Here is a 26,892-nt window from a genome sequence, read left to right as displayed (position 1 = left end):
TATAATTTCCTTTTTTAAGGAATTGTACTCAGGTGCTATCGCAACAGTGCGAAATGGAAAAAATGGTGACTGTACCAGATCATTTGATGTAGGGCGTGGGGTACGCCAGGGTTGCGTCCTAGCGCCATTTTTATTCTTGGTATATATTAATGGATTAGAGGATGCCCTGGTGGAAACAACTTGTGATGTACCTAGGGTAGCCAAAAGACGGATCCCTGTGTTATTATACGCAGATGATGCGGTCATAATGGCTCGCACGCCAGTGGCCTTACAACACCTTGTAACATCTTTTAATACATTTATGACAAACTTGAATCTGCAAATCAATTGTTCTAAAACATTCACCATGAATTGTGGCCCTGGTTCTATTAAAAAAAGGAGGCCGATGTTCATTAATGCCAGTCCTCTAGACTTTACCCCTACCTTTTCATATCTTGGCATTTTATTTCATGAAGCAGGGACCTGGGCAGATGCCATAAAAGCAAGGAAAGTCCTGCTCTGAAAATCCATCACAGCCCTTAAAACTTTTTCTAAAAAGATGGGGAAAAAACCTACTGTAGAACATTTGCGAATTTTTAATGCCACTTGCGTCTCTATTGCCGTCTATGGTGCTGGGATTTGGGGGTATGACAATGTAAAATCTATTCAGGTTGTAGAAAATAAATTCTTGAGATTCATCTTAGCTGTACCTGAGAGTGTCTCAAGTTACATTTGTCATATGGAACTCGGCCAACCCCACATTGAAGATACAATTAGAGTCCAACCAGTACTGCTGTGGCATAGGGCCTGGACCAATGATGGGTGTGTATTGAATCGTGCTATTTTAAGGGATGGATTAAGTTTGGACTATGTGAGTAGGATAAGGTGGTTTACCTACATTAGGGACTTTCTTGGAGACATCGGTTGTATGAGTTACTATGACGACCCTTTGTCTATGTGTAATATTACGAGGAAGTCACTAAAAATAAAATGTATGAAACACCTGGAAGACATTAGAATGACAGCGGAAAATAAGAAAAAGACTGTTGTAGCTCATCAATCTGTACTAATGCAGGGCAAAATTCAACCATATTTAATCCTTTCCATGTCTGAACATTCGCAATTCATTTTGACCCGTTTTAGGCTAAGTATTCTTTTTAGGGTTTTAAGTTTCCCCGTAATGAACTGCTGGTCTCGTAATTTAATTAAATGCCCTTGCGACGACTTATCAGAACAGTCTGATATTCACATCCTTTTATTCTGTAAATATTATACCCTACCCCGGAAAAGATTGATTGTACCGATTTTAAAGGAAATGAATATTAGACGTTGTCGCGCCACCTTCTTAGAACTCCAGAAATTAGATGTTATTTTTATTGTAGCTTCCATTTCGGAATATTTTAGTAATGTTTTTAGATTACGTAAATCAATTTGTACTTGAATTCAATGTACGTTGCATTTAAATTTACTGTATATTGTACCCATATTTGTGTTGTATTGTCTATAACCTTGTGGTTTTAACTGTCTCTTTTAATAATAATGATGATGATGATGTAGTATTATGAACTGTTTTTATGTACTTTTATGGTTATTACCTTTTTAACCGAATAAAGTCAAATTGAATGTAAACTTCAATGAGATACAACCCTGTGAGTTAGTAATTGTACACTTGCGTAATATTTTCTAGCCTTCAAAGGTACGTATTGCCTTTTTGTCCTTGGTGGTGAAAGGAACTACTTTGTATGAGAATGTACTCTTGTAAAGTAGCAGAATGCCAAACCTTAAAGGTACGTGAGCCAATGGCAAATGTGAGCTAACCCATTTCCCCATGCTATAGAGGGCAGAAGAAAAAACGTAATGACAACAACAGACCAATGAATGAAAGGGGCTGGGTTAAAGTGCGCCTCTGTCCGTCCGTCTTTTTATTGTAATTACAAAATGCTTGCATGTTGTATGGGAAAATCATATACGTAATACCGTACTGGAATTACCAAAAACTAGCGGTACCATAGTTTTAGGTCACAGTATCACTGTAATATTCAGAATCTTACCCTGATGCATGGAATGACCATGAAAACCAGTATTTGCCACCGATCCATGCATGTTCTTGCTCATTCCAGGCAATTGAAATAGAGACACTACACCAGGTTTTTCCTAGTGAAATCTACGTGGAGAAAGGAAGTCAAGCTTATGGTGTTTCCTCATAACTTGCCATCCCGATTAGACCGGTAATCAGGATTTCATTTGTCCTCATAACGAAGAACTTAGAAGGAAAGAACTAACATTTGGGTTTGGATATGTACAGATGTATATTCTAGCCAAGTATTAAGACAATTGAACAGAAGTGTTAACTCTGGTTTGTTAACAGAAGTTCCAGCGTTACCAAATGATACGAGAAAGGAAGGGTTATATTTAACCTCCTAACAGGGCCGGACTGGCCGTAGTGGGCACTAGGCAATCCCCCGGTGCGACGCACGGGTGGGGGCTGGTTTTGGGCCCCGGCTGGGGGCCCATTTTGTTACAGGACCTTTTATGCAGCATAGCTGCAAAATAGGCCCTGTAACAAAATCGGCAGAAAACCGGCCCTGGCAAGGAGCTCGGCGGCACCCCCAACCCCCCCGGGGGGGGTGAGAGGGGGTGGCCGAGCACTTTGCCAGGGTCGGTTTTGGTTCACAGTCCGGCCCTGCCTCCTAACCATAATTATTTAAAACAGACACTTAATTGACAATATCAACACCAGCAGGATTAGTTTCAGCTCAGAGAAGGGCCATTTCATGGAACTGGGTATATTTTAAAAGCACTCAATATAACTAATTGCTGAGCTGAGTTACTCCCACTCTACTGCACTTCAAGAGGCGCCCTCTGAGACTGTGTAAGTTTCACTCTGTGGCAACGGTCTGTTTTCAATAGTAACTTCAGGGCCCAGGGACGGAGTCCCCCTGTTCTATAATGGTGGCTATAACATTTTTCTTCATGTTGTGGCCAGTCAAACAGATTGCTCCGTTCATTGGGACCGAAAGGGGTGATAGCAAAAAAAACGTCTTGGACAATCAAAATGCTCTAATTTCTTTTAACTGCGGAACCACAGGAGTACCGTGGCACTCCCATAGGATCAACCGACCAGAGATCACAATAATTAAAATCCTAATATCTAAAAAATGGCAAAACAGTCTTACACCAAATCACAAAAAGCATGTTTTCTGAGTAAAGATCTAACTTTATGGAAATTTGGTAGAATTCTGTTCAGTTGTTTTTCTGTATTGCTTCCCAAGATTCCAATGGGAATTAACATGAGAAAAAGAGGTTTTGGACCCCCTTATTTTCTCAGCCTCGCTTAACAGATCACTCCAAAACTGTCCAGGAAGGAGCAGAAGTAAATGAAAATGTTTTGGGAAAGTTTTGTGAACAATTCTTCAAACTACGCCAAAGTTGTTAACAAAACAAAAAATGCTCTTCTAACGGAAACTGTGACCTGACGTATAACTGCAGAATGGAGACCACCACTGTGCTTTATATTGTCAGTAGAATAGAGAACTAATTTAAAAATACTGAGATAAATGATAGCAGATAATAACCAGTTTCAAGAATGCACCTTTCAGGACTGGCTCCTTTTATCCGACTCACTTACGCACACCCTATGAAGAATACCTCTACAGATCATTTTATCTGAAGATCCGTGAGACTGGTCCTTTCCAGCTTTAAGCTTTAGCGGAATCTCAGATGATTTACAATTGGTTTCTAGATTTAACATGGGTAGGAGATGGCACTCCTTGATGGGATCGGCATCCATCTTTGACATTCTTGACGATAATCCACCTCCTACGCATGCACAGTTACGTTCAATCACTCTCTTCTTTTTTCTAGATTTATCTTTAGGTATTTCCATGCATGATTATTTGATGATAAGGAGATGAATGGTTGTTGCTATAAAAAGAAACACTTTTTCCCAATGATAATGAACACATTTTCTTCTCTTCAGGCTTAAACCTCTGAAAATAGAGACAGAATTTATTTTGATCTATTTTAGGTTATTTGAAAACTGAAATACCATTTGGGTGAAAACAGATAAATGATAATAACATATGTTTATTTTAGAAAATAGAATAATTCAGGGATCATCTTTACAAGTGCTAAGTCACCTGCTTATCCAACCAGTCAACCATCTTTAAACATCTTTAGCCCATTGGTTAACGTCATCAGGGGCTGTATTTTGTATTATTTCTGTTCATATTAGAATTAGATTGGACTCTTCTGATGATTAGGATTTCATCCATAAGTTAGACATGTGAACGTGAGAATGACTTCATCAGTCATAATGTGTCAAAAATAAAAACGTTTTGCACTGCTTAAGCTTGGACTGGGGGCCATTTTGGCATTGTAAAATTATTTTAACATTCCATCATTGCTAACAGCAAAATTATAACAGTAAAATAAATCGCAAGGGCAATACCTGTTATTGGCAAGATTTATTGGCTTTGCCATTGCTTGCCTCTCTGTTTTTTTTAGCTTACTTCTTACTTAACCTTCTCTGTGACTGGCTAAAATCAGTTACTTCCAGACTGCTTAAAAATAAATTCTATGGACTAGTACTTGAGCCATTTTGGATGCACTTTGTGTTGTTTGTATATATTTCTGTACATTTCAACTACTCAAAGGTATCCGGTACCTTGTGTTGCAAGCACAAGTTGTTTGGCAGCAAACTAGAGTCTTTATTTCGACATAGCACAGTGTTGATTCTGTGAGCTAGCGCCCTTGCTAGGCACTCTACACCATAATGTGCGCCATGCAGGAATATGCACTCTGTGGGTGCAGAATGAACTGAAGAAGGGAGGGTTCTACTCTCAATAGTACTGTATCAAATGTGAACATAGGGGATGCTAGCACAGCAAAGACTACTTAATATTTGCTCCGTATCACTACTGAATGATTACATTGTGGCGTCTAAATTAGAAAGTCGGGTCAATTCAATTCACACTGTTCAGGGTGTAAAATTGTTTTTGATAAAGGGTTCAGTTATCGCTCAGGTTGGTCTGCGACTGGACAGCATTAGGCAGTCCAACCTCCAATTAATGCCTGCACTACTCTCCATCACCACCATTGTTTTTCACCTGCGTGCAGTCCTTAATTTGAGATGGTGGTTGCTGGTGGGGGCCACTGCACTGATTGTTGGGGACCGGCACTTATTTTTCCTGATAAGACGGTTCCTAGGAGTAAGAGAGGGAAAAACAGACAAGGGGAAAGAAGGAGAAAGAGTAAGGCAGAACAAGTTTCACAAAAGGAGAAAGCAGTAAAGTACAAGAGCGAGATAAAGGAGCGGGAAGAGTCTGGGAGTGGATCTAAGAAACATGAGGTGGATTCAAAACTATGCAGCCTTGGTATTGGGCACGCTGACATTTAACTGCAACCGCTGTGCGCTTCTGAGCAGGATTTACACAAACTCTTTTTCTTCACGCACTATTTTCACAAATTAAGCATAGCGTCTGCTGTCTGCTAATCGTGCTTTTCTGCATATAGACACGAGACCAACCCCTGCCTAAGCGGAAAAGTAACATGTTAGCCCCACGCAAAAAAAAATGACACAGATAAACAAATAATGCACACCTGTCGGTTGCAGTGGTGGGGGGAAGCGATTCAAGCTGCACTTTCTGAATCTGGGCCAGGCTCACTTTCATAAACGAAGAAGTGCAATGGGCAATGCGGCACTTGACTATGACTGGAGATCAATATATGGTCCCCTTTTGTCAGGGAAAATCACAAATTTATCAGCCAGTTTTAGGGACCATGGGCTTTGAGCTCTGCTCACTTCCGCTAAGAGTGATAGCTTCAGAGAACTGTGGCTTCTGATCAGTCAGCAGCATCTACCCACATGCCTACACCGTGTTACTCAGTGTCAGCTACCTCCTTAGTAAACAACTCTTCTCTTAGTTTACAAAGCAAAGGCCGGACGCCTCTTCTATCCTTGTCAGAAAGGGTCTTATCAACAGCCTCCTCTCTGGTTGGCTCCTTGAAATAGGCACACTTCTCACTACCTGCTTCTACACCTGAGCATGTGAAGTTTTTCACATCAGGCACAGTAAGAGAGCTGGCTCACTCCCTCCGCCTCCCGCACTCTTATTTGTCCTGCCTTCAACACATCCGTCTTGCTGGTAGCACAGGTTGTGATCAAACACACAATGAATATCCTTGGAATGAAACTACTCCCTGGTAGTAGTCTGCCAGTATTAGGAGTAAAAGGCTTACATTTTCCTCATTTATTTTGGTTGTGTGAAGTGGATATTTATTGTGAAACATTTTAAAATCACCGTGATATTGTGCACATTTCTTCAACAGAGCAGAGAGCCATTTCCTAACTTTAATTAAGCTGAATATTATATACTTTTTTTTTAAATAACTCTTTACTTTTACACAAAAAAAGATAATGTTTGCACCAGGATATTACAAGAACAAACGTGATCACTGTAAACGGTAAAGAAATACAATATCAATGCCTGATATGCAAGGAAGGAAAACAGGAATCCTATACCTTATGTATAAGAAAAACACACCTACCGTATAGTAGTGGTTTATATATATATTTAATGGTTTGTCATTTATTTAGCGGTGCGTGCGTTTGTGACCTGGCGTAAATGCCTTGTGTGTGCTGGTGATGGTATATCTAACCAGAACATAAGCTGCCACATTGATAAAAACAAATAAACAGCTCAGTTGCTTTGTTTTCTGGCACAGTAACAACTAGAGATGTGAGAAATTGATATTTTTTTCAACATTTGATAAGTTTGATGAAACAAATTCACAACTTCAGGAAGGTTGTGAAGATTTAACTTTCCGCCACATATTGGATGTAAAGCGTGACTTTTGTAAAAATGTTTCTCACAAAAGGTAAACTTGAATGTAAAAATTCTGCAAACATATCCCATTGTGCAAAAAACACCTCTTAAAAAACGTAACGTTTACATATAGCTTCCTTGTTGAGTGGGTTTGATTAGAGCGAAAATTATCTCTTAATGCTCAGAAATGTGTAGTGTGAAGGTGATGCTGAATCTGGAACCTTTGGAAATGTACAGGGTTCCAGAAAACTTCTCCAGTGAAAAAAAATTCTTGAAACATCCCTACAAAAATAAGAGATAACGAAGATATACCAATTGCACATCGAGAATCTACTGTCTACTGAACAGCAACGAGATATCACCTACAGAAGCCACAAAGAGGCAACAATGACGAGCAGCCATATAAGGTCCCATTCATTTGCTGCATCGCCCTGAAAATTGGTCTTAACTCGTGAAAAATAGCTAAGCCTGCTTTGGAGATGTGGTTTCCATGGAAATTAAAGCCTGTATAATCAGTCTATTGTCTGGCAGCGTAATATTTCTAAAAATTATTTCCATGTAGGTTGCTTTTTCTTTGCTTTAGGGATCCATGAGCTGCCTTTTATTCTATCATTAAAATCGAGATTTGTTATGGTGCTCGTTATTTGTAAAGGGCACAAACTGTCCATTACTTGTACTCTTGGTGCTTCATGACGACACTGGCCTGCAGTTGTGATTTATCCAGTAGATATGTTCAATACAACTTCCGGAGTGAAAGGCAACCATTTATCCATAAAGAATAATCTCATTAGTTAACCCCGATTCATATTTCATCACCATCTGGCAAGGGTTGGAGGCATTATGCCAAACTCTATATCTAGCAGGGATGCCAGGCTCACGTCATTATCAATCCCTCTAGAAACTAAAGTTTTGCCATTTCAGAAGGTGCCTTAATTAGTCATACTTGATTCCTTTAGATCAAGAGACAAAAAGGAGGTAAATTGGTGTTTGGAGAATCTACATGCTTGGAATGGAAGAGCCATTTGTTATTTCAGCCTGGTTCTTCTATTAGAATTCAAAGCAAGTATTTCATGGTTGGGTGCTCACTATGGCCATTTCTCCACTCACAGCAGATGGTCATAAAAGTAGTCTTCCATGTGCATAAATTATTTAGATATAGGTATGGATGGATGCACAGCTGAAATTGTATTAGTTGTTTGTAATGTTTATTGGTTCTCCACAGGCGGCGTTATTACCCCTAAAACGTCATATAAATCAAGTAAATGTGGTTCCAGTGAGTCACTGGGACCATCCCTGGGGGAACGTCCGTTTTTCCTCTCACTAATAAATTATTTAGAACATTTTGCAGGCTCTTATACTATACAGATTTTCACCAACAACTATGCCCGGTGTTTTGCTTTTCTCAGGAAGGGCAATTTTCAACCGTAAGATATAGCAACCATTTAGGAGCCAGTCCTCAAAAGAAGTTTCAGATCTGACAAAAATATTTTGGGACTGTTGTCTCCAACATCACTTTTCAGTAATGATGGGATATGTGCTAGGTCAACTAAATATAATCTCAGATTGCTATCCTCATCACCTAAAAGAATACTGTGCCAGGATGCTCCAATTTGTAATACCTACGTTTCACCCGGTGTCTTCTGTCAGTGGACCCTTCTGCTTCCAGGCTCAACACCCATCTTCGCCAGTTGTAGACCAGATCTGTTAGCTGCTGAAACAGATGTGGTCCTTCAACCATGGAACCTCGATATTCTTCATGCTTTTTCCAAACATGCTTAATGACATCTTGTTGCATGTCCTAAATCAGGAAGGGACGGAGTTCTTTATAAATAACAAAACAGTTATGGCTATCTCAAATGTAGCTTCCATCTCTTCTGTAACTGTCTGTGGAGACTGCAATCCTCCTTGCCAGTTTCAAAATTTTACTACTCAATCCTTCAGGGCAACTTTATGACCCTGTTACATCAAGCAACCTCCAATTATTGGCTGGGAACGTTCCCCACCAGCCTGGATTTACAGGATCCTTCGACACAGTCTGGCAAACTTATTGAGGATTCCTGGGTTCTAGGGACATCAAGATATAAATGAGCCTGATTATCATGGTCTTGTTGGTGTCTGGAATCAAACAGATCCTGTTTTGTCCGATACCCGACGGCATATTCACCGAAACAATTATTTAACTCTTTCCGTGCTGATGACGGAACGCTCCGTCATCAGCCGCGGTTGCGCCGTGCTGATGACGGAGCGGTTCCGCACGGCGTTGATTTTGCGCCTGCGTGGCGCGTTCTATTAAGCGGGCGGGGCCATGACGGAACCGCTCCGTCATGAGCACAGCTCAACCGCGGCTGGTGACGGAGCGGTTCAGTCACCAGCATGGGCCCGCCGCCCCCCCCCACCCCCTTAGCGCTGCGGTGGAATAGCCGCCGCAGCGATGTGGTTAAGCTATCTGTTGAGTTTGAGTCAATTCTTCAGAACTGTCAATACTCACAGGTTGCCCACAACGTTAAACCATAAACACATCTTGTGAAATCGATTAGAGAACAACCTGATCTACAGATTCCTTTAAGGATTTAGGGTCAGCATTCCTCCTTTCATCAACTAAATCTCCTTATGAGATATTAATATGATTTTCAGCGTATTCCGTTCGTGACCTGATAATCATTTCCTTAAAACCTATTTCATGTAAACTAACAATATTGTTGGGTTTGGTTTCTTTTAAAAGAGTCTTCGATGCCAAAGTTTCAGATTTGTTAGACAGTCAGTGTATGTCATTTAGAATCTTGTGATCGATGTCCAGGAGAGTGAATAGCCAGTCTTCAGGTGTAGACTAGTCTACCTTTCCTCATCTGCCTCCGATGGAATGTCTTCTACTCAGTTCCTATAACCTGCAATCCGGTTACGCTGCTGTATTCAGAAACATTTTTGTAACACAATTGTATTCTCTCCTAATTTGGTTAACATTCAATACAAGCCACATAAAATGATGAACGAATGCATTGGCACTCCTCTAAAGGGTATAACTGATTTTAGTTTGCATCCTATTAAAATGCTAACATTAAATACATATATTCCTGCATTAATCAATTGTCAAAAATGGGCACTCTCAACCTCATTAAAACAAAAGAGATAGATACGCCACAAGGTGATATGCTGAAAAGTGCCAGAAGGGTCCATAAATCAGTGGAAATGTCTAACTGTAGATGAGATTCAAGTATGAAAATTTTGAACTGGGCTCCCTAGATACAAAAAAATACAGAACCAGGCAATGAATTTAAACATTCTGGAAGGGATGTGCAAACGAAAAATCCATTCCACAGGAGTCATCAACCACAAAGAACACCATGTTTCAAACAGAGAACACAGCAAACTTCAAGAAGGAAACCTCTGGTTATTCCTAAAACAAATTAACAGGAGGAAGCAGAATGACTGCAAAACACTGGGTATGAGAGATTGGGCATTATTGCCTTAACCGCGGTGGTTTTTCTGCCGCGGTGCGGGCGTTCTAAAGAGAGGGCGGGGCTGCGTCGGCCGTTGGACGTGCGCAGTACCAGCGAGGTAGCGCTCGCGACGTCCAATGGCCGACGGCAGCATGAAACGGGTTAAGAAACAAGCAGACAAGTGTTCTATTGAAATTTCTGCTGGGGAAAGCTTAGTGAACTGTAGTGAAAACTATGAGCCACAAACGTTGACGACCAATCCCCAACCAAATGGTGCAATCGGAATTAGCATAGTGTGACTACTCCAATGAGGTTTAGGGTCACTCGATGCCCACTGGTAACATGTGGTATGAAGGCTTTCACTCAGGGATGAGGTCTGTTTAAAGCAGGGATAGTACCAGAAATAGATGGATAATTTCTGATTCACATGGTGGGATTTTGTACTCAAAAGGGATTTCTACGTCTATAACTTCCATCAGCATGGTGGATTGCATTAGAAAACCAAGCTGAAGGGGCAGATTTCAGAACTTTGCTGTGGTTGGTTGACTAGCAAAGTTTGAACACCCACAAACTCACAAGTTGTAGGTATTCACTAAGCATTTCTGGGTTATTCCCGACTGTGAGTATACTCTCAAACATAACCCTGCTAGCCTTTTTTGTATTGGCGGGCTAGGTGGCAGCCTTCTAGTGCCGAGTAACGGAGGGGCGAACAGAGCTGGGGATGGAGCGGAAACAACTGCTGTTGTTTCCTTTTGATTTCCCAGAATTCCTTTCTTCTCATCCTCCAACATTCTTCTCCCTCTCCCCAGACTCCACTCTTCCATCTATTAGAATCAAGTTTTTAGGGTTGTCTCAGGGCCAGGTAGTCTATGTTTGAGCTATGATTGGGAAGGCTGGAATTAGTGATGCAGTTTCCAGTCACTTAAGTTAACGTCAGAATCATTAACATTGGGACACTCACAGTTACATCTCAAAGACAGTAGGTCCCTATCCCGCAGGTGGCTGATCAACTGGTGCCTTCATCCAGAGAGACAGAAACTAAACTAGACTTCTGAGTGATGCGGTTTTCTTCTTTTGAAACATTACTATGCTACTAACTCCATTTCGAACATGGCATCGACTTAATCGGCATGCCCAAAGACCATGAACGCCTAAGACTACATACAGTCCTAATCAAGATGCATAACAACGCGCTACATCTCTGCATCAGGCATTGCGCAGAACTGCAACCTTAACACGCAAGCTCTTTCTGGACCATAGGAAGTAAAAGGACAAGCTAAGAGACTCAACAGGGATTGAGGAATACCGCTTGTCAGGAGTGAGTGTCTAATTTAAACACAAACATGAGAAAGGAATACTGGACACATCTGAGCTTTGTAATACTTGCACATTTAGTTATCTCAAGAAAAATGTATTGTCTTTCTTTGCTGAGTAATATTTGTAATCCTGCATTTATAATGCAAAAATAAATCAAAACAAAGCAAGTACCTAAATGCAAAAAAAGAATATGGCAGGGTTAACTTGTGTCATAAGACTTGGGTAGACAGGATCTGTATGTTTGGGATTTTACACAGCATGATGTTGCCCATAATGGCCGTGCAGGCGCTATTCTGCTGGATTGCCCTGATGGGCGGGAAATTGGGAACGCCTGGGTAAAGGGTCAGATCTTGGTTTTTTCTAAAGATAGATTCAGAGGCCGGATAAACGCAGCTCCTGCGGTAGTTTGTTTGAGAGAGTGAATGCAAGGAAACTAAGAGAAGAGCGAGGTAATCTGACTTTCCTAATGACTGGGATTATGCTTGGACCTTCGTTAGCAGCGCGAAGGCTGCGGGAAGGAATAAGGGACTGATTAGAATGTATAAGTACTTGTGGGCTGTATTTTAAATGACATGGCAAATTAAACACAGGGTCTTAAAATCAGGTCAGTGGAGTCGCCTGAGATGGGATGCCGGAATATTAAAATTCTTCCAGCAGCATTCAGAACTATATTAGATAGGGTTCCATGTCTTGGCTAGTTGAAAGTTGAATGTAAGATTGGACTGTTACCATGGCAAGTGATTTCCTAAGTCTCTAGTGTTCTTTATATTCAAAGTATTTTTTTCTTGACCATCACCTTAGAGTGGGAGCTGATATTTTTTGTGGTTTCCCAAAGATTACTCAAGCCTATGCATTGTAGGGTGGTTTTTTACATAACTAACCTAGTGGATGGCTTACGCAGTACTTGAAATCAAGTAATCTTCCACTATACTGCGTTCAATTCATGTTTTACCCAGATTTTGACCCTTAACAAAATGGGAGTCAGTCCTAACGGATCTTCTAAAAAACAACCTTTACCATCTTCATTGTGAGGGATAAGGCTTGCAGTAGATCTGGGTAAACCTGAGAGACTGCTCAAAAATCTATTCTCTACAGACTGTAAGGTAGCGCAGTGAAAAACAAAAATAAAAACATTAAAAAAATGACAACACTTACCTTGCCATCGGGTCTCTTCTCCTTCCTCCTGCTCTGGTCGTGGGACAGGAAGCCTAGCTCCCCTGACCAATTGCAATGCAGCGTTGTGATTGATGGGCCCTCCCACTCTTGATCTTTGTCCATATTCAGAAATAGTGACACGTGTGAGCACTGTTCTTCTGTTCCAGAAATACTCTGGGAATTCTTCCTGAAGACAGAACAGTTTTCCAAACAGACCTACTTGGTCGATTTTGTGAATTGTGAGACAGTGATTTTCCTGGGTCATTTTTTTGTCACCGTTTGTTTACGGGTGGTTTATTTTTGGGAGAATGTCAGCTGTGCTGCGTATATTCATCACAGTTTCGGCATTTAAAAACTCTCTCCAGCAAACATTCAGGTGCTGTCAGTGACCGAGCAGACTTTTGATCTAGGATATTGGGGCCAGAAACAAGGAACAGCCCTCTTTCCCCCCCCCAAAAAAAAATATCCACAGGAAACCTATATAAGGACCAGTTCACAGACAGATTGAGTGCCTGTCATGAAAAGGAAGCAGGACTCCTATGATATGTCAATTACATTTTGAAAATAAATGGACCTTATTACTGCTGCTTTAATTTAATCATATTTACGTCTACCACGTCTAAATTGCCTCTATGCACGATACAGAACAGGGAAGATCGGCATTGGCAGAGAATTTAAAATAGGCATCAAGGGAACAAACATTGCAATGCCAACATAAATGTCAGCAAATTGGGAAACAAATTGATCCAAAGTGGAAGGCAATTGCTCAGCTGTTTCCCAAATGCAGCTTAATGTTAACTCCCTGCCTAGATGCTGAACACCAAACATGACTCATCTGGTGTCCTTTAAACTATAACGCTACCAAGCTGTGGGTTAATGCACTAATCTACGATCTATTGGTTCAAATAATGGGATTAATGATCCTATATTAGAAAAACCTTATTCTGGCATAATACAGATTTTTGCTTTCTCATGCTTAGAAAATATTGAACATTGATCTGAATAAAATATTTATACATACATGACCAAGGGTTCAAAACTTAAAGCGAACCAACTGACTGGACACCACATAGGTTTTTGGTCTAGATAATGATTTGGCTATAATTATATAGAGCAAACTTATCACCGAGGGGTGGCAGAAAGCTTTACATAGAACAAGGGTTGTGTGGCGGTCCGGGCTGGTTACCAGTCCCACAGACATCTTTTAAAACCTTAGTATGACCAACAAATATTAGCGGATCGGTTTTGAACCGGAATATCAGAAAGGGACTTTGCCCAAATATGTGTTGCAAAAGTCCAGTGTGAAGGACAACCACCGCAGAAATATGCATAATCTATTTTATGCATTGACAACCATCGGGACTGCAGGAGGAAGCCCCATTAGGTTTATACCATTAAAGAAACAAGGAACCTTTGGCACATCAGAAGTTAGTCCTTCTAGTATTTACCTAGCTTTATACAGATAAGAGATAGTACCAGATGCATAACATAAGTAGCCTGTTTTAACAATAGGAAGATCTTCAGTTATCCCCTAAAGGAAATCTGTGTTTGAGGACCGGTCTGAGATGAACGAGCAGTTTGCTCCAGATGATGGGACTTAAAAGGAGGAGGCTTGTTTCACCAGATTTTCTTAACCTGTCTTCAGTCTTCTAAGCTTCATCAGGTTTGTGCAGTGTATGGTACAGTTGCAGTTATTTTTTATGCAGACAGTTCCGTCTGATGGCATGACTTGCTTCGTATATTTCCAAAGGGATCTGTATCTGATATACGCGTAAGAGGTTATGTGACGGTTATTTTTGGGTCAAGGTGATGCTCCAATGGCCTGCCTGGAGGATGTCTATATGGGCTGTGGGAGTGGAGTTGAGCTTGTCAGAAAGGCCAAGCATCCATCAAGGTGGGAGAGGATGAGAGAAGTTGTTACCGGGGGGGGGGAGGGGCTGTGGAAGGAAGCTTTATAATACATTATAAACGGATTAAATGGTTGTAAAAGTGTTTCATTTGCTGTTTATTTCCAAGCATTTATGGTCATCTGCTATGTGCTGTTCACCATGCAATATTTAGCAAGGATATTAGAAGTCCCCATGGGTATCATCAGCAAATGGGTAAATTATCAAGTCAGATGATTTTACCAGGTAAACCAATGACATTACATTCACATTAAGAGTAGCTGGAATTATTGATGAGCCACTGATTGACAAGATGGTGGGAACTCATGTAAATAAGTTTCTGGCACGGCTTGTTGGCAGGTGTAAAAAAAACAGAGGCCCCCGGTTCATGGGCTTGTCTCTCGATCCACATGGCACCACGTCTTGACAGAAGACTAAGATGGCCCAAAACGATCAAAGCAGCCATTCCATCTCCATCCAAATTACATGTACTCAAGATGACTACGTTTTAGGGGAAAATGTACTTCTAATTTTCAGAGTACAGAAAATGTGCATTGGGTGTCAAGATGTATGGAGGAACATTTAAATCAAATGTAATTAACTTCTGCATCTTTAAAACCGAAAACTGAATTCAAATTTTATGGCATTCCGAAAAAAAAAAAAGAACACTGTGCTAAAGGCTGTGAAAATGCTTAAATCAAGGGGAAAATATGTTTTGTTATAAACTATAGCAAGTACCATTAGTTTAGTGAGAACCAATTTATAGCCCATTCGAAGGAATAGAGAAACTGGGCACCGCCATCTTATCCTGCAAGTCCCCGGTGACTGTATTATTCATTGGCATTTGTTAGTGTTTCACTTCTCTATTGAAGAAGAGCGTAAGTGACTGTACTGTTGCAATGTTGCACACATTGGAAGGTGGGCCTTAGTAACTGTGGAACCAAAAACAGGTGACAAAATCACACCTACCTGGGTTGTAGTAGTAGTTTGGATCTTCTTAATCTCCTTCCCCGATTCTCTCCCATCGTCAGACCTTTCCGTGTCAGAGATTGTACTGCTGGCATCAATATTTACTAAGGGTTTGCTGCTGGAAGACTCAGATTCAAGCGTCCTAGCAGTCATCTCAGCGTACTCTAGTACTTTGGAAGCTGCTGACATGTCCCTATCCGTGACATTGCTCATGCCATCAGATGTCGTGTGGATCTTAAACTCCTTGTCCTCCATCACACTTGAGGCACAAGTAATGTCCACACTGCCCGTCATGTGAGCGAGCAGCCCAAGATCGTCACTCACTCCCATGTGCACATGTGCCTCCTGCAGATTTGGGATTGTAATGTGGTTATTACTGGACAGCTCTGGCAAGAGTTTATCCTCCTGAAGTGACATTTTATCAAAAAGGAATGAGGTACTATTGGCAGCAGGCACATCCTTCTCATCGGCCAATGTTATCAGAGGTCCGTTGTCCTTCTCCTCACTTTCCTTAATGATGCCCACACTTCCATGCACATTATTTTGGAGTTTCTCAACAGCTGCGCTATACACATTGTCAAGGAGAGATTCAACTTCTACAAGAGCTCCATTCTCGCCAGAGACCAGTGTCTCGGGTGATAAATCCAAATCATCAAGCTTTACTTCTGTGGCTTCCACCTTCTCTGCTTTAATGTCGACCAACAGATCGTGAACTTCAACACGCACACCTCCGGCTGGTCTGTCCGATCCCACTAGTGTCTCATCGGATATCTTTGTTGCCAGCAGCAAGTCCCGAGTGTCCGTACTCACAGGATAATCTGTTTCACTCTCTGGGCTCTGACTCTGGGAAAGATCCTCAATTTCCCGTATTTCTATTCCACCTTTGGATACTGTCGCCTGAGCCGAGAGGCCTGAGATGGTGCTCACGTTCCCTTTCTTTCCCTTCTTGATGTTCTCCTCCTCTTGTCGTTGATATTCTTCATACATTTTTGCAAGATATTCCTTGTGAGCTTCATATGTGACCTAAAACAAAACATAAGTAGAAATAAATGGCTTTACACAACAGAAATAATCATAATTTACAAAGGAAACATTCTCTTGAAATGGAAGGTGCTTATCATCAGACTAGCAAGGGGTAAATACAAGAAAGTAATGGCTGAAACGTCTGCAAACGCAAAACAATGATGGCCAGGAATGAGGCCTGTGTAATTACCAATGGCTGAGATCAATTCAGGCATTTCAACTATCACGTCTATGTTTTCTGAATGAAACACTCTAAGTACTATGGCTACTCTCAGGCCTAGGTCTCATGCTCACTGTGCTACTGGACTCAAGCTGCTCATCCTAGACGAGGACCAAAAGGCTGAAATAGGTCCCAGGTTGCTTGTGTTCCCATCTGGAGAGGACATGACCTGGCAGTTTGGGCTGGGAAGCTCCTTTTCATTCAGGGCCAAAAATAATTTGCATATTTCTGCCTCTAGGGGCGGTGATGAACGTAAGCATTCAACCCATTCCTTTTTCAATTTTATAAATCAAGCCAGCAAGGAGCTCAATATCGATAGAATTATAATATAAAGTAAGTGAGGACCAGGCAGGATTGTCTATCTCTTATGTAAGCTAAGAGATTAGACAATCCTGATGCAGTACAGTGCTAGGTCCCCCCTACTCATCTTTCCTTATGCAAAAAAAACTTGAGTATTATGGGGCTGTGGCTCCACTCCCTACTTCCAAGCAGGGCTGTCTGAAACACATGCAACAACTAGCAGCGTTACTGAATTAGGTCGGATACTGGGGACAGCGCAGTTTCACTGCTGAACAGGCACAAAGCCCCATCATTTGTACCATTGGTTTTGTATTGGAAAAGGTACCGTTCCAGTACAAAGTAGTATGTCTAGGCAAACGTTTGAAACTTTTTACACCCTGGATGTATGCTGTACAGTGCAACACCAATGTGGAAAAGTTAGGAAAAATTAAAAGATTTCTCCTGTTTAGTGCCTACCTTAAGAACACATTATCTCTTTTGCAAAGCCCTGCCTAACAATTTTAGTAGATAGGGCTGTGTATCAACAGCTATAGAGAGGTTGAAAGCCCCCTTGATGCAATGTAGTGCAAGTGGTTACTTTCTAGCACAAAAAGCTGTATTTCTCTCCGATCACAAGGGTGACACTAGTGGTTTGGAATAGATTAGCAGAGAAAGAAGCACTTACTACTTCCCCCTTGAATCAAAGTTAAAATGTTTATTGATTATGACCCCAGCAGGGATCAACAGTATAGAATAAAATATCTGGAATCATACTCTAATACCAATTGTACACATACATAGGTTATTTAAATCAATTTCAGAAAAGATTTTCAAAATGTATATACTTTATAACACAAATTCATTTGGGGGAGACCTTATAAAATGTAACATTTCATCTGTACGTGTTACACTGAACTAAAATATAAGAGAGTTATATATTGGTGGTGTGCTTTTGAGATTGTGGGCAAATAGTGGATATATATCTTAGGCTCTGAGTCCCTCCCTGGCACAGGTCACACAATCTTGAGGAATTGTACCAGCTACACTTTTAGGTATTTAGTTCGCCTCTAACTCTGCTCTTGAGGACCCCATCATCCTCCCCTGTTCTCAGGGACTGGAGTTTTGAAATCTGGAGACTAAAAAAGGTGCAAAAGACTTGGAGACATATTCACTGGCCCCAGAAATCTAGACTTTCTTGAACATCCACTTCCAAATATATCAAGAGTCTGAACATTCTGCTATGCATAGGTTTGGTAATGGGCCATTAGGCCTCTGGCCTGGAGTCACATCACTAAATATGAACATCGGGTGCTACTGCAAGGAGACAACAAGAAACTGTTTTAATATACCTTTAAGGTGCTATCACATGATGACACACCTAATAGAGCTCCTGGACAGAGATGGTATGAAAAGAAGTTTGAAAGAGAATTGCCTCAAAGGGAATGGTAGATACATACCAAAGCTTGTAACAGCTATCATACAGGAAGCGCTACATAAAATAGCCTCATACAGGCACCTCACATCTGATAAAATATGAGACTGGGACAAATGCAGCCCCTGGAAATGCTTCAGAGGTTATGTCACGTATGGTAATGAAAAACACAGATTTCCCTTAATGGCCACACACAACTAATTTTATTGTATCTCTCTTTAGAAGTGAGACATTGGTGACAAAAGCACAACAATTTATTTCAGTATTTTACAAAGGCATCATTTTTATTTCATTTTAACTAAGTTATCATTCCTTTTTTTCAGTGCATTGAAATTCCTTTTCCAATTTATTTCACAAATACAGAATTACCATTTTTTTTTTTAAAAAGAGGTTTTTTTTTCATATATATACATAGACATTTTTTTTTAAAAAGAGACAAAGAATAAAGTAAAGACAAAAAAACATAATTATATACAACAACTAATTCATAATACATTACACCCAAATCATTATGCCCCTGGTAGAAAACAATCCATCACAGCATTCTCACACATTCACACTCTATCTACATACATCACCATACCAATTGAAATAAGGAAACTGAATCATAAATACAGGTCTCAACAGAAAATGTGAGACCCCTCACTTGGTCGACGCGCGTTTCGGCGGCTCACGGCCACCTTCTTCAGGACCTCTTCCAATCGAACAACTCAGATGCCCAGGGGACATAAAGGGGATATGAAGGAAATAAACTCAAAGATGCAAAAAGGGTTTCTGGGACAATATCCTGAATTTGTGTTGTATTTCCTAATTTGTGCGTCTTCCAGTATAATTTTCACTGTGGAGTGTAGAGAAATCACGCTAAACCTCTTCATGTAGTAAAGTCATAGTATTCTCTTCTCTATATGCAGGCTTGTGTTTCCATACTGTTGTTTTTGTACAGGTTCTTTCCCAATCATGTATGGGTGAACGCCTACGGGTACGTACCTCCAAGCGTCCTAGCCTTAGAGAATGAGCATTTCCCAGTGTGTCCTTCTCCCAATCAGCCCGTGTCACGTATGGTACCTTGATCCATCTTCTCGGGGAATATCCCAAGTCGAATGCTACAGAGAATGCGGTTTAAGGTCCAACCCCTCTGCGTTCCCGGAATAGGCAATTCTGGGTGTAGCTAACCTGCAAGCCTACCCATTGCACTCCAGTTTTGCAAAATGATGATGCTAGTGCTCTGTGCAGCTAAAACAAACCATAAACACATTGTGAAGGAAATACAGGCCCACCAGAGAGGCTGGATACCCTACCTGTGCCACATACCATAGATGGAGACAATTTCCAAATCCCTTACAAGAACATTAAAGCTATTTGAGACACAATGGGCTACTTTATCACAATTCCTTTCTTCCAAATGAGAAAACCTACTTGCCCCTGGTATCTCTGAGCACCGAGGATAGCCCATGTAGATTGTGTCTCAGACTAGACCTGAGAATACCACAAAGACGTTGTTCGCTAGCACACACTACTCATGGTTTAAAGCTGCTCTGGTTCCGGGTGGTGGAAGGTGGGGGTGGGGAGGGGGAGTTATTTGAATTTTTGAACCTGGTAGGTTGAAGCCAAGCACGTGTTTACTTTGCAAGTGTTCTAAACAATAAGTACATTTGAACCATAAAGCATGCCACTTATACCAAATCGTGCTATTCCAACCAGCTGTAGTGGTGTTGTGCTATTTATATTTGTAGGGCGTACATATCACCAGGAAGGATATTCTGGCACCTTTGAAGGAAGTGAACTGGCCTGTCTGGGGCCCATCAGAAGAGCCCGTTTTTTAGTTTCTTACAGAATTCAAGGATGGAGCAGGCAGCACTGTTGTCATAGGGGAGTTTGTTCCAGACTTTGGGACAGGTAGTAGAATGCTCAACCTCTGGCCCAGCAGAAGCATATGACGTGGACAAGAAGCAGGCTGGCCGAATGGAGGTTTCTTGACGGGGTGTGGCAAAGAATGTGGCTGTTAAGGTACACTGGGTTTTTGTTGTGTAGTGCTTTGTGGGTGTGTGTGTGAGCAGTTTGAAAATGGAGCATTTGTAGATTGGAAACCAGTGGAGGCCTTTGACCTATCAGGATATATATGGAGGTGTGGGAGTTGGAGTGCAAGTCCTGTGGTTACGTTCTATACAACTTGGAGCCGCCGTTTGGCGAACCGAGCAATGATGCCAATGTAGAGGGAGTTCCTGTAGTCGAGCTTGCTGCTGACGAGGGCTTGCCTAAAGGTTCCGCTGGTGCCCGGAGTGATCGATTTGAAGATTTTTTTCTGAGTAGGTTGAGCATGTGGAAGGAGGTGGAAGTGACAGTTTTGACTTGATTCACCATGGATATGCTGCTGTTGATCATGATAACCAGGTTACTGGCTATGGTGGATGTGTGATGAGTCGGACCAACATTGGTGGGTCACCAACCCAGTGACCAGAGTGGGATCTTTGCCAAAGAGAAACACCTCTCTTTTATCAAAGTTGAGTTTTAGGTGTTTCTTTTCATCCAGTCTACTACCGGGGACATGCATCTAATGAAGATGGTTCGAGCGGAGAAGGGTTCTCAAAGGGGCATGGCCAATAAAGCAGAATAGAAACCCTTTCAAAGAGTCGGCCAATGTAATTATTGGCATGGCCTAAAACAAGTGAATTGGAATTATGTGCACATGCATTCAGCTCAGGGCTTTAAGTGGGATGAAAAAAGTGCACGGTCTCTCAAACGGGCGTGGCCAATGTATTAAAGGCGTGGCTTAAAAACACAAGCTAAAAATCTGTGCTAGGCCTAGTTTGCCTCCCGATGGGTATTTTGCTGTTTCTGTCATTGAATCCAGATATATGATACAACAAATATTATTATTATTATTATTATTATTATTCTGAGTTTTGTATAGCGCCTGGTTACCTATAGGCATCCCAGCGCTTACCAGAACATAACACTACTAGAGAATGAAGGGATTAAACAGAAAACAAAAAAGTTTTTAAAAGTTTTCGAAACCGAAGAAGGCTAGCTTCCGAGCGCAGTTGTAGGGGCAACGAGTTCCACAAAGAGGCCACATTTATTGAAAACCTTCTGCCACCCGTTCTTGCCTTTTTCACCCTGCCAACCTGAAGGAGATGTTGATGGTCAGAGCGAAGAGAGCGAGGGGCCTTGTAAGGCTGGACCATCTCCTCCAGAATAGGTGGGCCTACCCCGTGCAGAACTTTGTGAGCGATACAAAGTGACTTGAATTTCACCCTGTCCCTCACAGGGAGCCAGTGCAGTGCCCTCAACGCCGGGCGAGCAGATTGACGCCTGGGGAGACCCGTCAAAAGCCTGGCCGCCGCGTTCTGCACTTGCTGCAGTTTATTCAGGGTAGATTCGGGTGCACCCAGGAATAACGCATTGCTGAAGTCCAGCCGCGAGATGATAAGTCCCTGGATGAGAAGCCTTCGGGTGGTCACTGGGAGCAGAGGCAGAATCTTCTGGGCTGCGCGGAGCAGGCCAAAGCACACGCCAGCAGTCTTTTTGGCATGAGTTTTAAACGATAGGTCCTGCTCCAGCCATACCCCCAAGCTCTTGATCTCCTGTTTGGGGGGGGGGTACCGGTCCCAGACAGTCTGGCCAGCTGCTGGGGGACAGAGATGGAGAGGAGTTCCCCAGCAGCATCAGTTCCGTCTTGGAGCCATTTAACTTTAGGGCTGAGCTGCACATCCACGTGTAGATCTTCTCGAGACACGTGTGCAGCCGGTCGGGATGGTGCGCCGACTGGGAGAGGCCTACCACCAGCTGAGTATCATCAGCATAACTGATGATTTTAATACCCAGCGGCAGTACCACACTCTCCAGGGGGGCCATGTAAACGTTGAATAAGGTAGGGCTCAATGAAGAGCCCTGTGGCACACCACACTGGAGAGGGGTTGAAGATGATTTTTCATGGCCTTCCCACACCTCAAATGAACGATCTTCCAAAAAGGAAGCGAACCATTTGAGGGCCAGACCCGTGACCCCCACCCCTGACAGCCGTTGGAGAAGCACCTGATGGTCCACGGTGTCAAAAGCAGCGCTGAGGTCCAGGAGGATCACTGCCACTGATCCCCCCGAATCCAGCATGCTCCTAGCATTCTCCACGACCGCCAACAGGGCAGTGTCAATCCCCTGACCGGGACGAAAACCCGTTTGGGAATCGCCCAGGAGGGAATTGGCTTCCAAGAAGTCCGAGAGGCGTCTGTTCACCAGCTTCTCAGCCACCTTACTGATACCCGGCAGCAAGGAGATAGGCCGAAAGTTGGCGAGATCGGCGGGATCGAGGTTAGGCTTTTTCAAAAGGGCCTTAACCACCGCCCCTTTCCAACTGGGGGGGGACTACCCCATGGGCGAGGGACAGGTTTATCAGGTCCGTCACAGGGCCGCCAATCGCAGAGGACACCTGTTTGAGATATTTAATAGGTGCTGGGTCTTTCGGGGAGCCGCTCTTCATAGAGCCCAGAACCGCCAGAACTTCCTCCATAGTGACTGGACCCAGGGAGGCCATCTCCACCGATTGCATCTTAGATTGAGAGCTGGAATTGTCCACCAAGGAGGGGACCTCGCCTAGCCGGGGGAGGGAAGCCAATATGTTGTCAATTTTTCTTTTGAAAAACGAGGCCAGTTCTGTGCATTTTTTGCGAGGGTCCTCGTGTAAAACCTGGGGTTCAGGGGCATTAAGTAGCTCCTTAATAACCCTGAATGACTCTTTGGAAGAGTTGGCCGCAGAACCTATACGCTCTTCAAAGAATCTTGATTTTGCCACCCGTATAGCGGATTTATACCTGCTCAGAGCCGTACGGTATTCTTTACGACTCGCCTCACTCCAGTCTCTCCTCCAGGACCGCTCTAGCTTCTTGCACCCCTTCCTCAAGGTTCTCAATTCCGACGAATACCAAGGTGCCGAGCCCACTCTCTTCCCCTTTGTAAGTTGTTTCTTTTTGGGAAGGAGGGTGTCCAGAGAATCCACGAGCCAGGTATGTAGATTCGCATCAGCGACTATCGGATTAACCCCTTGAGGGGGCCGCGTAGCCTCCAGGTGTGCCGCCCAAGTGTCAACTGGGAGCCTCGACCAGGCTCTCTCCAGGGTGTGAACCCTTGGGGCTACCGCAGCTGGACTATCAAATTGCCAAGTCGCGGACACCAGAAAGTGGTCTGTCCAAGGCATGGCAAGAGCCGGAGATGGAATAAGATGGTCCAAGTTAGAAAGTATAGGATCGAGCAGGTGGCCCTTCTCATGAGTCGCGCCCGAGTTGACCAGGTTGATTCCAAAAGAGTTGAAATCGTCGATCAGATCGACTCCCGCGGTGTTAGTAGGGTCATCCAGATGGATATTAAAATCCCCGAGGACAACAAAGTTGGCAGTAGAAGAGGCGAGAAGTGCGGTAGTTTCTAAAAGAGAGTTAGGGAAGCTACCCAAGGGTCCAGGAGGGCGGTAAATCAACAAGCCTACCAAAGACACTGTAGGTGACAACCGAAGGGAGAACTGTAAGCTCTCACAATCAGTCACCCCTCCATTCTGGATCTTACAAGCGAGCGTGTCTCTGTAAAGAACAGCAATTCCTCCTCCCCTCCCTTTAGGTCTATCAAGGTGGAGTATGTGAAAGCCCGGAGGGAGTGCTCTAACCATGTCAGGGCCAGAACTGGGGGAGAGCCAGGTCTCAGTGAGAAACAGCACATCGAGCTCGTGGTCCAGGATAAGTGAGTGAATTTCAATGGCATGGCTCGGCAAAGACCGACAATTAAGTAAGGCCATGGAGAGAGCACATTTCACAGCCACTGAATTATGGCCGGAGGAACAGGCTCTACACGGTAGAAATGGAAAGGTTCCCACCTGTGCAAATCTACAAATAGTAGGGTGGGGCGGACGTAAGGCGATGAGAGCGTCCCTCCCATATCGGAGCCTGGTAGTAGAAGATGGCAAAGAGTCGGGCATGGTGACAGGCCCTGAGCCCGTCTGGGCCCGGACGGGCACAGACGGGCTGAACTCTGGTGTAACTCCGGCGTCAATTCGGCGTCCCCGCTGCGCGTGACCGCTGCGCGTTGGCATGGCTACCTTTATACTGAACCAGCAAGGTAGAGAAAGGACTGACTGCGCGCTGCTCCCCCTCAACAAAGATGGCCGCCTCGAGACAGGGCGAAGGACCCGCAAAGAGCGGTGAGTTGACCAATTAGTGTGCAAGCTAGGATGGCAGAGGTGGGGGTAAGTGGGCCAGGCAATTTAAAAACGAGGATTAAGTATCCTAAATTAACTGCAAAAGAAATACAAAACGGGAGCTTAAAAACGAGCGAGCTGCCACTCCACACACACTTCTACGAATAGCGCCACACGCTGGTAAAGGACGCACTGAGCAGGGTTGCCTACCTTTATACTCAACCAGCAAGGTAGAGAAAGGACTGACTGCGCGCTGCTCCCCCTCAACAAAGATGGCCGCCTCGAGACAGGGCGAACATTATACCGACAACAAGCCAAGACTATTGTCTTTGTCAATGGTTGTTAGTTGCGTAAAGTAAACATGCAACAACTATGACTTTGTTGTATATAATATTGAATATGTTTAAGTTCTAAAATGATAAGGCTGAAAGAACTAAAACAAGTCTCTTTGAAGTTACATCAAGGTTTTGGGCAGTGATATTGCTGCAGAGTTAACATTTCTTTTCCACCCAGAGGTAAAAAATGGAGAGCCCGATAGGGACACGTCTCAGCACCTGCTTTTAAGAACTGCTGGTGCCGAGCACCGGCAGGACCCGGCCCACTTAAAGCCATGCTTCTGCTTTGTTTTCTGTTAAAAGACTTACGCATTCTGGTGATGCCGGAAAGATGAGGTGAGTAAGAAATGCTGGAGATTTACATGCAGATTAAGGAGTGGAACCCGAGTAATTAAGAAAAACTGAATGCACACATACACGATGCCGCCGCAGTCTATAAGAAATGTGTCAACTCAACTCTTGGAAGAAAACAACCCCAGAGTGTTCACATTCAGTAAGGCGTCCTACTGACAACCGATTTGCCACAAGTATGCACGTCAGGATAGTCGCCGCATCACTTAGATGAGAGATCATTAATCGTCCGTCGAGCGCAAATAACCTACATATACGAGAAAATCATCAAAATTCTCTAATTTCATTTGGCATTTTTCACCCTCCAAGTTATATAAGTAATCCTCCATCATAACTGTGTTTGACCAGGTCCTGGTCCTGAGGAGAACCCTGAAACTGAAAAAGGGTTCTGAAACGCGTCGACCCCCTTCAGCTAGCAATAGCCACTACTAGTCTATGGAATAACGCTGCAAACAAACAGGACGTTCAGCCTGTTGTAACTATTGTGTGGTCTAGCTGTACATGGCATGTTGCATACTTAAAAAACAATAGTCATATGCACTGCCCTACAAAGAAGGACTGGTCTGATGTCTTTTGTTTATATTGTGGCATTTGTAAACATTTGTTTGTCTCTGATGTTTTTGTGAAATGTCTTATATGTCGATATCATTTTTGTCTTGAATTGTATTGTGTAGTATCTTTCTCTTCGACATGAATTAAATGTCTACCATGTTTGTATTTAAATGAAATAAGATAAGGAGAATTAAAAACACCATAACCACTTTAGAATTTAGGTGGTTATTTATGAATGCGTCAATTATTAATGCACGTCCAAACCACTTTCTTTCTTCCGTGTTTTCTGTTAAATCTACGCTAACCATGGGTACCACTCTGCAACTCTGGGCAATAGCTTGCTTAATCTCCACAACGGCCCCATCAGCGCCGGGGATGCCTGGCTTCACCTTGGAGGTGCCCAGGAGGGACCATCTCACAGGCAAAGCCAGGACGGGTTCCCAGCGGTATACAGCGCCAGGACACTCCGAGATGGAGTAACAGTGCGCTTTACAAGTATACTTACTTTACTTTACTTTAAAGCATAAAGATACGCCACACAACATTGAATAGGTACACTTGAAACAAGGCAGACCTTCTGTCTTTACCAATGCTCATTACTAATGATTCTTATTCAGTAGCCTATAAATGATTAAGGACTCTCATTCATCCCTCCACATTCCTTTCCTCTATAATCTCGCTCTCTGCTTTAGTCACTTGCATCCTCTCTATTCACACATCCTTCTGAAGTCCCTCCAACCACGTCACTCTTTAGCGTGTTTCTCTCCATCCGTCTTTTCATGGTTTCCTTCTGGAAGGACTTAATTTCATCTCCTGCAAACCCTTCCCTCTTTTTCACACACACTGCTGCCTTTGGCACTGTCCATATTTCCACCGATATATACCTCCTCCCCTACCCCTAAATCATAGTTCCATTTGCAGGTATGTGATAATCACTGTGTACGCTCAGCAG

The 26,892-nt window shown here is 42.9% G+C and overlaps 1 protein-coding gene across 7 annotated transcripts in view; it reads right to left on the bottom strand.

Annotated features, from left to right (window-relative positions):
• Positions 1-26,892, bottom strand: part of NBEA (neurobeachin) — a 1,787,704-nt gene that overhangs the window by 1,103,803 nt on the left and 657,009 nt on the right. For all 7 annotated transcript variants that reach the window (XM_078657170.1, XM_078657173.1, XM_078657172.1 and 4 more), the window contains exon 22: positions 15,571-16,593. In XM_078657170.1, the coding sequence (XP_078513296.1) occupies positions 15,571-16,593 (1,023 nt within the window). The remainder of the gene's footprint in view (positions 1-15,570; positions 16,594-26,892) is intronic.

This window comes from Lissotriton helveticus, chromosome 8 (assembly GCF_964261635.1).
Source record: "Lissotriton helveticus chromosome 8, aLisHel1.1, whole genome shotgun sequence".
In the NCBI taxonomy this organism is placed as follows: domain Eukaryota; kingdom Metazoa; phylum Chordata; class Amphibia; order Caudata; family Salamandridae; genus Lissotriton; species Lissotriton helveticus.
This window is presented reverse-complemented; position numbering and strand designations above follow the sequence as displayed.